At 35.6% G+C, this 15,652-nt stretch overlaps 1 protein-coding gene across 2 annotated transcripts; it reads left to right on the top strand.

Moving 5' to 3' along the window:
- The first annotated feature begins 2,129 nt into the window (after positions 1 to 2,129).
- On the top strand, positions 2,130 to 15,609 carry LOC127948823 (Krueppel-like factor 3). 2 transcript variants are annotated; one of them, XM_052545587.1, is made up of 7 exons: positions 2,130 to 2,436; positions 8,276 to 8,327; positions 9,294 to 9,701; positions 10,479 to 10,704; positions 11,103 to 11,235; positions 12,494 to 12,642; positions 13,038 to 15,609. In XM_052545587.1, exons 2-7 carry the CDS (start codon positions 8,295 to 8,297, stop codon positions 13,217 to 13,219), a joined length of 1,131 nt encoding a protein of 376 aa, XP_052401547.1. In that variant the 5' UTR covers positions 2,130 to 2,436; positions 8,276 to 8,294; the 3' UTR covers positions 13,220 to 15,609. The 2 variants fall into 2 exon arrangements, with proteins under 2 accessions (XP_052401547.1, XP_052401548.1); XM_052545588.1 differs by lacking the exon at positions 2,130 to 2,436 and adding an exon at positions 5,344 to 5,642.
- Positions 15,610 to 15,652: the final 43 nt, after the last annotated feature.

Raw genomic sequence — 15,652 nt, 5'->3', positions numbered from 1 at the left:
TTTCAGCTCAGATTTTTTTCCAACCTCATCTCTGCCTTGGGGTTTTTTGTACCTTTCAACAGAACATTCCACTGTATGCAGGTTTAACAGTAAAAATAAAGTGGGTGTTTGGTTTCATGCATATACTTATTTATGGTATACACATGTGTGTGCATTCAGGCCTACATAGGAATATGCCTAAATTGTACAAATTATTCATAGATTTATAAATGGATTCCATTTGTAAACCTAAAAAAGATACAGCTACGTGAATTGACACCACAGATGGTTGAAATATTATACTTACAAAAATAGTTATTACTGAATAGTTTTGATCAAATTCTAAATATGGGTTGAGACAATTCTGTTGTTTTGTTATTGGTTCTTGACAAACCCAGTGTTACTCTTCACAAAGCCCTGAATGTGATAAGATAAGTGGGAAATGTTCCATTCTCCATGACATCATGAGATAATTCTCATAAGCTAGAAGAGGTGAGACTATGATGACATCATGACTTTTATGAAATACATTACATTACATTAAATACATTAAATAACATTATAATAATTTTTTTAGAGGGTCTAAAGTTTACTAACCCATTTCAAGAGTATTTAGTTTTTACTTTTATTTATTTGATAGAGTATACCAAATGAAAGCACAGAGTTTCCGGCTTTTTGGCATCTTTTACATAACTGATGTTTTGCCTAACTTGACTTACCTGAAAATAATTAGGCCAAGGCATTTTCTATTGTGCATTTACAAGTGAAATGACACCATGCACTTTTGTTTAGTTAATTAATCACTGAAAAACAGGTTGTCACACATATTGAATATACCTGAAAATATATCCACCCACATCCACCCACACACACAAACAATATTATAGTCATAAGATTATACATATCACAGTCATAATCATCACACGTGCAAAGTGGGTTTCTACATGCACACAAACAAACTTATATGCGTGGAGTTTCGCCAGTTCCACTTCCACGCCTCTAACTGCCAAAAAGAAAATAAATTCACAGTTGTGTAGCATTGGTTTTGCAGGTGTGTGTGTGCGAAATAGAGATAGAGAGAGATGTGGGTGGGTGAGAGAGTGAGAGTATTGGGGGCGAGGGTAATTCTGGTAAAGGTCTGGTAAATCTGAATGGTTTGCTTTATTATTCTGGGTAAATAGACACAGGTTGGGTTTATGTGCACTGGCGTCATCAGGTACGCGATATGTTATTGTTGCTGATGACTTGGAATAACTCCAGTATACAATAACTACAACAACCAGTCTATACATACACACCTTTGCGTGACTTACAGGTTCAGTGTATATTCTTAATGTCTTAATATGCTTTCACTATGGAGCAGTGTAATAATAATAAACCGTAATACACTAACACACAAAAGTTTGAAGTGATTAAGATAAAAAAAGAGCAAAAGAGCAAAGAGCATTAAATTAATCAAAAGTATCATTAAAGATATTTGAAACATTACAAAAGATTGCTGTTTTAAACAAGTAGGCCTATTGTTTTTATTAATTTTATATTCATCAGCGAATCCTGAAAAAAAAAACAAATAATGGAAAAAATATTAGTTATTAATATTTGAGCGTCAATAATAACAAATCAGCATATCAGAATAATTTCTGAAGGATCATTGTGGCGCTGAACACTGTCAACACAGGAATAAATTTGCCATTTTAAAATATACTGAAATAAAAAACTTCTTTAAATTGTAATAATATTTAACAATATTACCGTTTTTACGGTGTTTGATCAAATAAATGGAGCCTTTGTAAGCATTAAAAATACTCTCAAAAACATTTTCAAAAATGAAATTAAAATTATTTAAATATAATAGGGTATTTACAATGAGCCCTTTTGCCCACAGCATGCTCTGTGCACCTTTTTACCAACACGATCAAACAGTTAACAATAAAAATGTATGATTGGTAAATTATGCAAGTCGTTTGTCTTCACCCATTGTTATAGTCGACCTTTATCCGCGCTTGTTAGATCTCTGAAACTCTGTAAGGCGTGTCTTGTCAGGAAGGGAAATAGGGAGAGATAGAGAGAGAGAGAGAGAGACAAACAGAGAAGGAAGGAAAGGGCGGAGAGGGAGAGGCAAGCAGTCACACACACACACACCCAGCCCTTCTCTTCTTTTCTCTTCTCTTCTCTTCTCTTGGGCCCCCTCCTGTCTCCGCTTGAGCGAATCCCCACCCTCCTCACCTCCCGCGAGCGCCCGGCCCTAATCATGTGATAGACGCTCAATTCACTCAGGACACTTTAAACACTTGGACAAGAAGTTGTTTCGTAACTCTCGGGGAAGTTTTTTCGGCGTCAGCCTAAATGCTAGTGTTTCATTTGGATGTTTCATGCCATCGTGATCCGGGTTGTTGCTTTCTTCTGCAGTCCTTCATAACGGCGCGCTTTTCACTTGAGGAATATATTAACTGACAAGTAAGTATTCATGAAATACCAGTCTGAGGTAAAATAATCAAAATCAAACCGTCCTGTTGTAGTTAGGCTATTTTAGTCGAATAATACCATTTTAGTTAATCTTTTATTTAAATAAATAGGCTAAATAATATTTAATACAGGGTATTCAATTTCACAACAGAGCCTTTCCACGGCACTTTTCTAGAGTAGCCTACTTTTGACAGATGTTTGTGGGTCGATGTCAAATAAGTATGTCCGAAATTATAGTAACATGAAATATTTTAAGAATCTAGTTTAACGTCAAGTTTTCCGAAATTCCATCTTTGTATTCATATTTATATGAATTTCCCTAAAAGGGGAAAGGGAGAAAAAAAATAAAAAAAATTCAAGCAAACACGAATTTAATGGCAAGCTTAATTATATATTCTATAAACGTTGTTTAAACATTCACACATTAATTCTGTCTTTAACATGAATACGTTTTCTAGGGTTAACTTAAATAAAACTTAATAAAAAACACATAGGCCTACCTTTTATTCAAAAGGGTTATTTATTTATTTTTATTTTTTTACAATCTTTGGACAGTTACACCACATAATTTTACTTCAATAATAGTCTAAATGACATAAATTAAGAATGATGAAGAGTTGAATTCAATTCATTTAATTTACCAGAATTGCATGAATTGCATTTAAATTGCAATTTTGAACAACTTAAAAAAATAAGGACTGTCATTGACATCTATTTGTTTTTATTATTGTTAGTTTTATTAAATAATGCATTTTTGGCACTTACTCTTTTTGTTTTCTTTTCTTTTTTTATTGTTGACATGAACTGGTATTGGCTCTGCTGTAGTTGCACTGGTGGCTTGACTACTTAAATATTGCTTATATGCAAAAATTATTTTCATGCAAATGAAACACACTGTAGGAACATGTATGCAGGATCATATTGGTATGTGCCTTTGGCAAAGTTGGATTTGTTAACTAAACATTTATCACATTTCAGAGTTCTGCAACACTTAATAATAAGTTTAAATGTTAACAAACATTTTGCATTAAGATGCTTGGCAGGTCTTCATTCAGAGAGTTAGTTAGTCATGACACCTTGATTCATATATTATACATAATGTGCATGAACTACTGATCTTATATGGTCACTTGGATCATTAATTCAAATGAATTAAAATCTGGCCAATATATAGTTTTTGTTGAACACACGTTCTAACAGGCAAAAATATAACTGTTTTTAAAATCAAAGATTTGATTTAATATGGCTTCAATCCCAATTCTCATATTCTTTTGCAGTAATTGGTTTGGTTTGTGATCAGCTTGGCCTGCATTTAGAATGTGTGGATCTTCAGCTTTTCAAAATCTTAACATCCTGCCTTTGCATTTTGGATTGTATGAAGATTAGGTTTACTGTAAGTATGTGCATGGTTGACATAGCATTTTTGGTGTAAAAATCAAATACAGTAAAGCTAATAATCAAAGCCCCATGGTCAGTAAGGCTGTTGTATTCAGAGCTTTGTTTCAAGGCTGAGGTTTGCGTCAGACATTCCATCTGGCACATGGAGCCTCTTTTCCTGTTTTCTGCATTTGAGGGGAGGCTGCCTAGGGGGAGTACACACACACACACACACACACGCACACACATGCCTAGACCCTCCACCCACTCACACGACTCTTTCCTTGGATCAATACTCTGATCTTATCACAAAACACACACAAACACTCCACTACAAAAGAGGATCATTTTCAGAGCCGCATACCATTGTTAAAATGCTCAGCCTCTCTCTCTCGCTCTTTTCTTCTCTATTTCTCTCTTTCTCTTTTCCTTTAGTTTCAGGAAAGGCCAGAAGGGAAACTATGGCCCCCATGTAGAAGAGCTTCTCTATGTGTTCACTGTGGAAACAATAACAGACACGCTGCTTCCTTCTTGCTAAATTTGGTCTTCTGCCTAAATTTCAGTTTTTGTTCCTATACAGTACAGACAGAAGCCTATCTGTAAGGTTTTTCACATTGTGATCATCCCGTTCAATCTCAGATCTCATGCATCTCTCAGACACCTGGCACCTAGTTGAAGACCTGTTATCTGAGAGCGGTGGATGGATTGCGTTGCATTGGACCAGTGCGGTTCAATTTGGTCTTGGGTTTTACATGGCTTCGCTATTAGATTCTGTACTTTGTAATTTTGGTCTTCACATTTTCTCCATGTCAGCAAATCAGACCATTTCTCCCCACTAGGAAACTGTATTAGATTCTTAGGCATTCTATGGTTTCGAGTGTGTGTATGCCTTAACGGATTTGCCTACTTCACCGGTTTGCAATGTTGAGTGAAGAGCTTGTGTGATTTATAAGGTATCACACAAGTTCTTCAAACAGTCTCATCTACTCATTCACACCGCCTGAGGTTAAATTCACACTGCAGCATTCAAGAAAGAGAATAAATAAAGTCGCTAAAATCTAAAGAACTGTAAAACTTAGCCACACTATTTAAGAGCTTTAACCTTTTTAAAATGCAATATAAAGCTGTTAATGTGTGATTCAAAAGACCTACTTCGAAAAATTTTATTTCTGAATATTTGTTTTCAGGTAATTATTTATAATAGAGGTAAAGAGACAGAAGGTAGAAACAGATTGGGTTATTAACTTTCAAAGACTATAATTATAGTACATTAAGTATTTAAGCACCTTAATTTAATTGCTCGAGAACGATAATTATTGGTTTTTGATGTGTCATGAAGTCACTCCAGTCTCTCCATACTAAACACATCTAGTGAAGCATGTACTAACTTCTCTTTAATTTATGAGACTGTAAAGTTAACTTGATGGAGTTATTGTGCGTGTGTGTGTGTGTGTGTGTGTGTGTGAGTGTGTGTTTTGTTGTTGTGAGCAGTGAAAGGCTTCATGATTAATGTAACGGGTTCACTTGAACTCTGCCAAGCCCGGAGGATAGATCTGAACTCTTCTCTCTGCTTCACCTTATCATGTTGTCTTATGATAGATAAGAGAAAAAACATGACAAAATCCAAACAGAAAAATTCAAAACAGTGTTTACTTTTCCTTACTGAGTCCGTCCGTGTGCAACAACTCTGATGGCGGTATCTAAAAAAATGCCTGTCTTTTATTTGGAAAAGGACTGTTTGTTTGACTAAGATTTCCTAAGAAGGAGCTTAGCAGACTTTGATGCTACTGCAGACAAGTTAAAAAGAAAAGCTGTGCTTCGTAAGTATACAATACACATTAGTATACACAACTGTTTAAAAGTCAGGGCTCCGTTTATTTCTTTCCACTTTTATTCAGCAAAAATGCATTAAATAGATCAAAAGTGATGGTAAAGTCATCAGAGAATCTTGAAATAAATGTACCAGTTTCCACAAAAATATTAAGTAATATTAAGCTAAAATGTTCTCAACAATAATAAGTGTTTCTTGAGCAGCAACTGAGCATATTAGTATTATTTATGATGGATCATGTGACACTGAAGATTGGTGTAATGACTGCTAAAAGATTCATCTTTGCCATCACAAGAATACATTTCATTTAAAAATGTATATAAAATAGAAAACTTAAAAGAAAAATTAAGTTATAATAATATTTCACAATATTAAAGTTTTACTATATAATTATACTGTATATATATATATATATATATATATATATATAGTTTCATTTTTGACGCTTTTGTAGCTCGGTAGCATGGAATTCACTTTCATTGTATGGAAAAGAACAGCGAGTACATTCTGCTAAACTACTCATTTTGGCTTTAATGAAAAAGAAAATCATACAGGCTAAACGTGACCGTGAATAAATGATGGTAGGACTTTCGTTATTGACTAAACTATTCATTTAAAACACTACGGACATTAAGTCAGAGTCTAGTTACAAAACCTTGCACTTAGTGAAGCATTCGAACTGAGGTCTTGAATGATGTTTAACTCATCTGTTGTGACTTGTCTTGTGTCTCTTTATCTGTGTGGAATTCTATACTGTTGGTATCAGGTTTGGATGAGTATGTCTGTGTTAGTGTGTACACTTCAATATGTTGTTTTGTTAACCCACACCTGACCCTGGGGCCAATGGGAGTGTTTCACAAGCCTGTGTGTGTGTGTGTGTGTGTGTGTGTGATCGGCATTGTCTCTTGTGATAGTAGTCCTGTTTATATATGTGCGTCTGAGGACTGAGGAGTGTTCAGTTTGCTGGGAGTGGACCTGGACTCAGTGGACCTAGTATAGATTGTACTCTGTGTGTGCGTGTGTGTTAACAGCACCACCCTGGGTTAATGATTGTAAAAAGAGACTTTACATTCACTCATCTCTTTCTCTCTTTCTTTTCTCTGTCTCTCTGACTTTGGACTTTAAAAGCACTCACATATCATTGCGTCTCATGGCTCACTGATGAACTGTCTAAACTTCCCATTCCTGCCTTGAGTCCATGCACTCCACTGAATTCTAATAAATATAGTCTTAGGTAATTTTTTCCTTTAAATTACCTTTGGAAATAAAAATCAATCGGCACCTGTAGTACTGTACCTATAGATTGTAGCACCTGCATCTTTGTGTCAGGCTTTTGAGGGCTCAAACCAAACACACAGACAGATCAAACAGCAAAACATATTTGTCTCTTTTGTGTTCGTAAGACCACATGATCATATCTAAGATATCTGATGAGCTGGTTCTGCTGTCGACCTTTCATCTTCTGCTTTAAGCTTCCTTTGCGCATTGTAGAAATGCTAGCCATGTCATTATTTTACTATTGACACTTTTTGACTTTTACAAATTAAACTCTCTTATAATACCTTTTTCACACTCTTACTAGTTTATTTAATTTGTCCGCTCATAGTATTTTTTTCTGATGTAAATGGCGGACACTTCCTCATAATATCACCTGTGGTGGATATTTATTTGTTGAATCTTCTTTGCTAATGCCATGCTTTGAATACATTAACTTTGGATTGTGGTTGAAATGATCTGACAGTTACAAGTTGTGCGAAATGATTTATTTTATTTTAATAATTTGTAAAATTGATATATTTTCACAAAATGAAATTGCATTGAACTCTTTACTCAGGATATCATAGTTTACATTATTTATATAAAATTAATATTGTATTTATTTATAAACACTTCCATTCAAAATGTTTAAGAGATCAATCCTTTTATTCAACGGGGACACATGAAGTTGAACAAAAGTGACAATAAATATATTTATTTTTATAAAATGTTAACTATATTAAAAATATTTATTTTTATATTTCAAAATATTTACTGTTTTTTTTTTCCGGATCAAATAAAGGCAGCCATGGTAAGCGTAAGAGATTTCTTTCAGAAACCTAACCAACCAAACAAACAAATAAAGAAAGAAAGAAAGAAAGAAAGAAAGAAAGAAATTTTAAGTTTTAATGTAACCATAATTTACCATTTGACACAAAGGAGGAAAGTTATCTGTTAGGTAATAAAAAAACTGAGACAAAAAGCCCCTTTTGAAGAAACACCCAAGATCAGGGAATGAATCTATGAATAATCTACAGTTGAAATAGTGGCATTTATAGTTGCAATCCTATAATGTGGCCTTACTGTTTCCCAAGACCACTGAGTAAGTAGGTCAGGTGGAAAAAGCTCTCTATTAGTGTTGCAATCTTATGTACAACCACACACAAACAGCGTTCATCGCCCCGGGCATTCTAACTTCCCCTGTACTTTAAGTGATTAGTGTTTCAGCACCTCTCTCTCGCATGCTTCTCTGCTTCTGTGTGCTTGGAATGAAGAATGACTTCCTGATGGCTCACGACATTTCTCTAATGTGGGACTTTTCTGGTACTAACTGATATACTAATGTTTGCTCTCTGTATTTCCCAGAATTCCAGCGGCGGGAGCCATGCTCAGCTTTGACACAATAAAAACAGACATGGTGAGTAAAGTTTTTAGGGTAAATACTCTCAAATAAAGTAGTCTTTCTACTACAATCTTTCTATTGTTTTTTATTAGTCAGGGTAGTGCCATATTTCATTTTTGACTGGAATGAAAATGAGGCTGCGAGGGATTGTACATTGCTTTCATTTCATTTCACTGTTGTATTACAACATACCAATTGTTCAGCTGACAAAATGTATAAAAAAAACACTCTTAGCAGACAAGAACTCCATAGAACAGTTTGGAAGTGAGGTGACATGAACTAGAACCTTTATAAAGTGCGTGACATTGTGTCCCTCACAGCCTTGTTCAGTTCAGTATGGCGTGTAACTTGATTAAAGTCTGTTAGCCAAAAGAAGTTGTTTTGGACTACTCTGAAATGTTCCTCCACCTTCCTGATACTTGTCTACTTCTTTGCATCCGGTTTATGTGATGTTAAAGAAAACAATGCTTCACTTTCCGTTTCCAATAACAAACCTGCTCTACCAACTGCCACACAATGGGCCGCCTGGCACATGGCCATCTGAGCACCCTGGTCTTATTGGGACATCGGTTTGTTTGTTTAAGTGCAGTATCCATATGCAATCCTTCAATTCCTTATAATAACACAAGACACATTTACAAACACTAATAAGGATATTTTTTTAATCGCACAAGTATTTTATTAGGCTTTTGTAAAATCTATCTCTGAAACTCATCTCGTACTTGCTCTTTTTTCTCTCTTCCTCTAGCTGTAGATGGACATGCATTCCTTTCTTATTAGGTTAGGAGTTTATATGGGGTGGGAAGTCGTATTTGGCTCATATTCAGTCATTCAAAGTTAGTCTTTTTGTCGGTTTATAGTTCCCAGATTGAACTGCTGCTCAGCGCAGCTGCTTTATATGGCTGCTTGTGTAATTATGCACATATGAATGTGTAAATATGTTCACAGCGTGTTTAACGTCTCACTCTCTTTCTCTCTCAGTCATTGACTTATCCAGCTTACCTGATTAAATCTGCACCTGAGGCATTTGGAGTCTTATTATCACCTTCCATGGTCCCTCCTTCCACGGCTCACCTATACTTCCCTCACTACTTCCAAGAGCACTACCCATACATGAGCCCCCATCACACACCCCCTCTGTCCCAGGATGTCCATCACTCCCAGAACGAACCTGTCGATTTATCCATCAGCAAAAGATCCTCCGTTTCATCGCCTTCATCATCTCTGACATCGTCATCTCCCATAGCCACTCCACCATCGCCTTATGAGAGAACCAGTCCGGTGTCACGTCCTCGCCCCGGCTCCGGCTCCGGCTCTATAACAGGAAGCACTTCCGGCTCATCTCAGACAAGGCAGCTGACCCCACCACTGTCCCTTCCTATTTCTCCGGTAAAAATATTGGTGATGCCTTACAAAAAATGTGCTGTGATGATACCATGTACTGAATGATTACCATTTTCCAATTCAATGGTGTTTACATTGTAATCCAGTGTAAATGGGCGGAAAACATGGTGTTTATTTCTAGTCTTATTAGTTAGGTCACACACTGTATGACCTTTTTTATGAACAGTAACTTCACTACACGTGTTTTATTATAAGCTTATTTTCAATTTCTGATTTAAATAGATTTTCACTGCTTATTTATACTTAAACGTGTTCATCAAATAGTTTTTTTAATTTTTTATTGTATGCTCACCAAGACTGCATTTTACAAAGGTAAATTTTTTGGTATTTCAATATATTTTAAGTGTAATTTATTCTTATTTTCGCAAAGTATTCATCAGTGTCACTTGATGCTTCAGAAAACATTTCAAGAAACAGTTTTGTTGCTTAATATTAGCTGTGATTTATTTTTTCATTATGCTTTGGTGAATAGAAACTTCAAAATAACAGCTTTTATTTGAAGCAGAAATTTTGTAATGTTGAAGTCACCTTTGATCAATTTAATGTGTCCTTGCTAAATAAAAGTATATCACACACACGCACGCATGCACACACACTGACACACACAAACACACATGCACACACACAGAGACACACACACAGTTTTGAACAATAGATATCATAGAAATGATTTCTGTGATATCTAAAACTTATCTGTGATATCTAAAACTTAGAGACCAACTGACATTTCTTAACCAATCTGTGTTTGTTTTTCTGATGCAGGTTTTTACACCTATTGTGCCTATTTCCATCATGCAGCAGTTACCTGTGCTCTACCCTCCCCAACTACACCTGTCTACCTCCATCATGACATCACCTGAGGATCCTGCTCACCGCCTCGTTCCATTGCAGTCTACGGAGAGTCAGAAAGGCTTAGGAATTCATAAAAAATATCCTCATTTGTGGCCCAAAGATGAACCGAACCTTATAGGTTTAGATTGTCATGAGGGTGAGTAACTGATGCCAGAATTTTCATTTTTGGGGGAACTATCCCTTTAAGAACGAGTTAGTAATGACGTGCATCTTGAAATGAAATCATAACAATGATGCACTTGCAAATCATCATCTAAAATATTATGCAGAATTATGCATGAATCCATATTACTCCTGTACTTGATTAACTAATCCTGAGTTCATGTTAAAGTTAGCATTCATTTAGGTATTAGTACATAATTATTAATATGCCTTTATTGTAAAGTATTACCCAAACACGCACATTAAGCTCAGATTGCCAAACACATGCTTTCACTTTCTACCGATGAGTAGATGGGTGACAGTTGTAATAACATAGCCTTCCATTTTTTCTTTGCATGGTTGATTGATTTGTCTCCTTTCTCTTGTCTTCAGTGGAGTCAGAGAATCCCCCAGACGTCCACGAGGTCCTCAAACCAATCAAATCCGAGCCCCACCCTGAACACCCTCAGGATTCCCTCAGGCAGGAAATAACCTCACCCATCATTACTGTCCCACCATGTTATGAGTGAGTACTGAGCTCTCAAACACACATATGCTCAATTTGCTTTTCATTATATCACCAACATTTATCTGATTTTGTATGATCACAGCTTGTGCTTGTAAGTTCATAAAAAAAATGTGTCTTATAAATGAGAACAAGTTGGTTAAATTAGATAAGATCTATCGTTATGTCTATGTATGCCATTTAAAGTACATTTGGCCTACAGTTCTCTTTCAGTGATACAAGTATGTGTGTGTATGTGTGGTGTAAAGCATATATTTCTCTATCTGATATCTCTTGCTGCGTGTCTGATAAAATCCCCCAGCATGCATTTCAGAGACAGCGTGTCTCCAAGTATTCTTAAACACTCATGGGGTACATACAAGTGCACGGTTGAGAGTTTGTGTAGATATCTTATTTTGTGCGTGTTTTTTAGTGCACTTTTACAGTGGATGTGTATGTGTGATGTGTTCCAGTGGATTTAGTGGCATTGGCTATGGACATACTGCATGTGATTAAAAGGGGAAAAAAAGTGGTGAAATACAGAGAAAGGAGCAATGTTTATGAGGAAGGGAGGAGAAAGCGTTTGATTTAGAAAGGAAGGGAGGAGAAAAGTAGAATGATCATTTTATATTGGGTGCGGTGCCAAAAAACAGCTACTTTTAGGCACAAATGGTAGAAAGTGGGAGAAGTGACATTGTAGACAAAGACTGAAAATATGTAGCTGAAACAGACCGGGAGGGTGTATGGAGAGGTTTAAGGCGAGATGAGAGAGAAAGAGAGAAAAGTATTTAATAATAGGGTGCATTTAGGCAGGAACTTACAGTAAAAGGTGTTCCTGTTCAGTAAATGCAAGGGAGTTTTTTCAAAGGGTTTATTGTCTGCAAGTCGGAAGATGTAAGTCCAGTCACTTAGAAAAGTGCTAGCCTTAACTCAACAAGCTGCACAATTAGATGTATTATTCATGTCTGTAGCACAAATGATGCTGAACGAGTTGCCCACTTTAGTTTTATATGTTTAAGGCCTAAGTGTGAGCAGTAATAAGGACAGTAATAGCACTGCTAATAAAAAGCATAAATGAAGCATGGGACAGCACCAGAAAAGTGTACTGTAATTAAACAAAATCTAATGTGGAGCTAAGGTCATAAATACTTACAATACTCGGATAACTTAAAAACAGTGTCATGCTCTGCTTTGGGGTAGATTGTATGAAATTCGTCTGACCCCCTGTGGTTAAAACAAGAGCTGCGCTTCAAACACTTCTTTTTTCATTTTTCAACAGGAGAAACCCACACTCAGTGATTGTACGTCGAAAGGTAGAGTCTCCAGATCCACTGAAGAAGCGTCGAATTCATCGATGTGACTTCAATGGCTGCAATAAAGTCTATACCAAAAGCTCCCACCTGAAAGCTCATAGACGCACACATACAGGTAAACAGGCTATACATGCATAGACTTTCCTTAATACACACAATTAATTAAGCGACACTCTTTTTTTCACTCTTTTTGTTGGCAAAACATTTAAAAACAAGTATTTTATGCTCACCAAAGCTACATTTATTTAATCTGTCCTTGTTCAGCAACAACACATTCAATTGATCAAAAATTACATTTATAATGTTACAAAAGATTTCTAAATGCTAAATGAATTCAAACTGTTTCATATGTTTTTATCATCAAAAACGTTTTTTTTTTATCTTATTATTATTATTGACCCATATATAGATGAAAATGCTCATTTACTCTTACTCTGATGCTGTTCATGCGGATGAAAAGGCTTAACACTCTTCTAAATGCTCTTTTTATCTGTTTGTTGGACCATTAAGGAGAAAAACCTTATAAGTGCATGTGGGAAGGCTGTACGTGGAAGTTTGCCCGCTCCGATGAGCTGACCCGTCACTTTCGGAAGCACACGGGTGTGAAGCCGTTCCAGTGCCCTGACTGCGATCGCACCTTCTCTCGCTCCGATCACCTCGCCCTGCACAAGAAGCGCCACCTGCTGGTGTGAGCTCAATACTGCAACATGTGAACGGAGCAGAAGTTTCACCTTCGATTAAGCCGTTGCTCAACGGGAGCTTCATCTTCAGTGAAGCCAAGGGCCGTTTTGTGTTTCCCGTCCCCTTCCAGTTCAGGAAACGCTGTGTATTAGAAGAAAAGAGTCGAGTTGATGGATCTTACAATGGCTAGCTCATACTCCATGAAAAGAATTAGTATCCAAGTGGATTTTGTCACTTACTATGGATATGGAGTAGTGCTGTGGATATGACCCTTATATAGACGAAATTGAATGCCAAGTCTTTTTCTTGATACCAAGCACTCACTCTCTCTCCATTATCGTTCTATACACGTCTCTCTTATTGTTTTGCCCTCTGCAGGTCAGAGGGCCCATTGTGCCAGTTACAGCACTACACAAACAAGCATAATACATTTACAGTAAGTCAGTAGCCAGTCACACACACATACACAAACACAACTCGGACAGTTTCACACTTTTAATGTTGTTTTAAGATGCAATTCGGGTCAAACCTGCACAATGTGAATTTATTTTTCTCTTATTTGTGTATTATTTGGAAACATGAATGTGTATACGCAGATCCTGTATATGCATTCAGCGTGTGTGTTTCATGTTTACCGAAGCTGATTTAAAGCTTGCATATTTTCTGAGATTGTTTAATTTGGGTCGGTCAGTTCACACCAAGAAGGATAACTATAAAGATAACTAGATATCAATAACTATAACAGTGTCCACACCAATGCACAATAATGTTCTGTTTATTATAATCATGCATTGCAGTCATCTGCCACTTTAAATGCTCAAGATCAAGATCATTAAAGAAGAATGGATTCTGTTTGGCTGTCAGCGATTGTAGAAATCGCAAACAAATTTAAACAATATTGTTTCTCTGTAGCCTTATTGTTATATTTGTGGACTCTATTCTTTTACATTTAAAACGATATCTTTATCATTATAGTTATCATCCTATGTGTAAACAGATCTTTATAATTTGACTCTTAAGAGTTCAATTTTGACAAAAAGTTTTTGGTTCCAAAAGTAGCTTCCGAGCACCTGACCTGGTAAAACATTGGCATGTTTTATTAATTGTAATCATGAATTAATACTGTAGTTTATTACCGTAAGTACTATGTACTGTGTAAGTTCTTGCAACTTTGCACATGCACAATTTACAATTTAGTAATGAAATAATAGATTTGATGATTTTCCCCTACATACATTTTAAAAATACAGGTCAAAAGTGTGAGAGGTCAAAACGGCGTTTTAAATGTTAATTGGCTGGTCTGAAAATTGAATACTTGATCTTCCAGCGCATATATGTTAGTTGCAAGGACTTAATGAAAGCTTAATTTTGCTCACCATTATTCATATTTGAATAATTTCTGTAATCATGAATATTCCTATAATCCTAAATATATTGTTGTGTCGTGTTGTATTTTGTCAAATCCAGTGTCCAAGGCTCAAAAGGGTAAAATATTATTTCACTGAGGGGTGTTTAGGTGGAGAAATGTGATAAATGTGAACCATTCAATAAGGGGCATTATTTTATTAGAGTGAGTTCATCTAGGTTATGGGTAACATTGTCTTACTGCTAACACTTTGTTTGTGAGATGTTTGTTATAAAATTATGGATACATGCAGGGACGAGTGTACTCTTGTTTTTCTTAGTAGGTTTGCAAATCATTTTTTCGTGAACAAATGTTTGTAAAGGAGAGTGTGTAAATGGAAACAGTGCACTTTAAAATAGATTTGAAATGGCAAATATCTGTAAATTGGAGTCCATGAATAGCTTTAAGCTTTGGGCTGTTTCTCCATATTTTTCTCTTTCTTATAGCAGTTCAACAGTTTGTAATAGACCGCTTTCTGTTTTTCTCTTCTCAACTGAAGGACAATGTTGAAGAACACTTTGAAAGAGGAAAAGAACAAGAGTGAGCTTACATAAGAAAGGAAAAAGTCCTTAATGAAACGATTGAGATGAGTCAAAGAAAGAAAAAGGATGAAGCATTTGTTTCTTGGTCTGATGCATAAACCACAGCAAAGCTGTACTACACATCACAGAAATTAACTAATCATATAGCATAATGGAATTATTAATATAAATAGATATATATATGTTTAAAAAAATGGATTGACTGAATGGGCAATTTATAGAAAGCATGATTATGATATATTTTTAATCCAAAACAAATACTATATGTTTTTATAAAGATGTGAATCTTCTGTCTTTTCTAAATTACCTATATTTTCACAGTTCAAAGGGAATATTATGCTGTGTCATTATATAAAACTGTGAATTTAATACAAACTGTTCAGACACTTTTTGTATTATATAGATTTAAGTATGTATCATTCAATAAACTTTTATGGTGAATATTTTATATAAATGTGTTGTCATTGAGTTTGATTTTTAGCTTGACAAATGTATAT

The sequence above is a fragment of the Carassius gibelio genome, chromosome B1 (assembly GCF_023724105.1).
Source record: "Carassius gibelio isolate Cgi1373 ecotype wild population from Czech Republic chromosome B1, carGib1.2-hapl.c, whole genome shotgun sequence".
Taxonomy (NCBI): domain Eukaryota; kingdom Metazoa; phylum Chordata; class Actinopteri; order Cypriniformes; family Cyprinidae; genus Carassius; species Carassius gibelio.
Note: the sequence above shows the minus strand (reverse complement) of the source record. Positions and strands in the feature narration are given on the sequence as shown.

Coding starts and splice junctions, on each gene's coding strand:
- LOC127948823 (XM_052545587.1), top strand. CDS start 8,295: ATGCTCAGCTTTGACACAATAAAAACAGACATG. Junction 8,328..9,293: donor ACACAATAAAAACAGACATG/GTGAGTAAAGTT, acceptor TTTCTCTCTCAG/TCATTGACTTATCCAGCTTA. Junction 12,643..13,037: donor TCATAGACGCACACATACAG/GTAAACAGGCTA, acceptor TGGACCATTAAG/GAGAAAAACCTTATAAGTGC.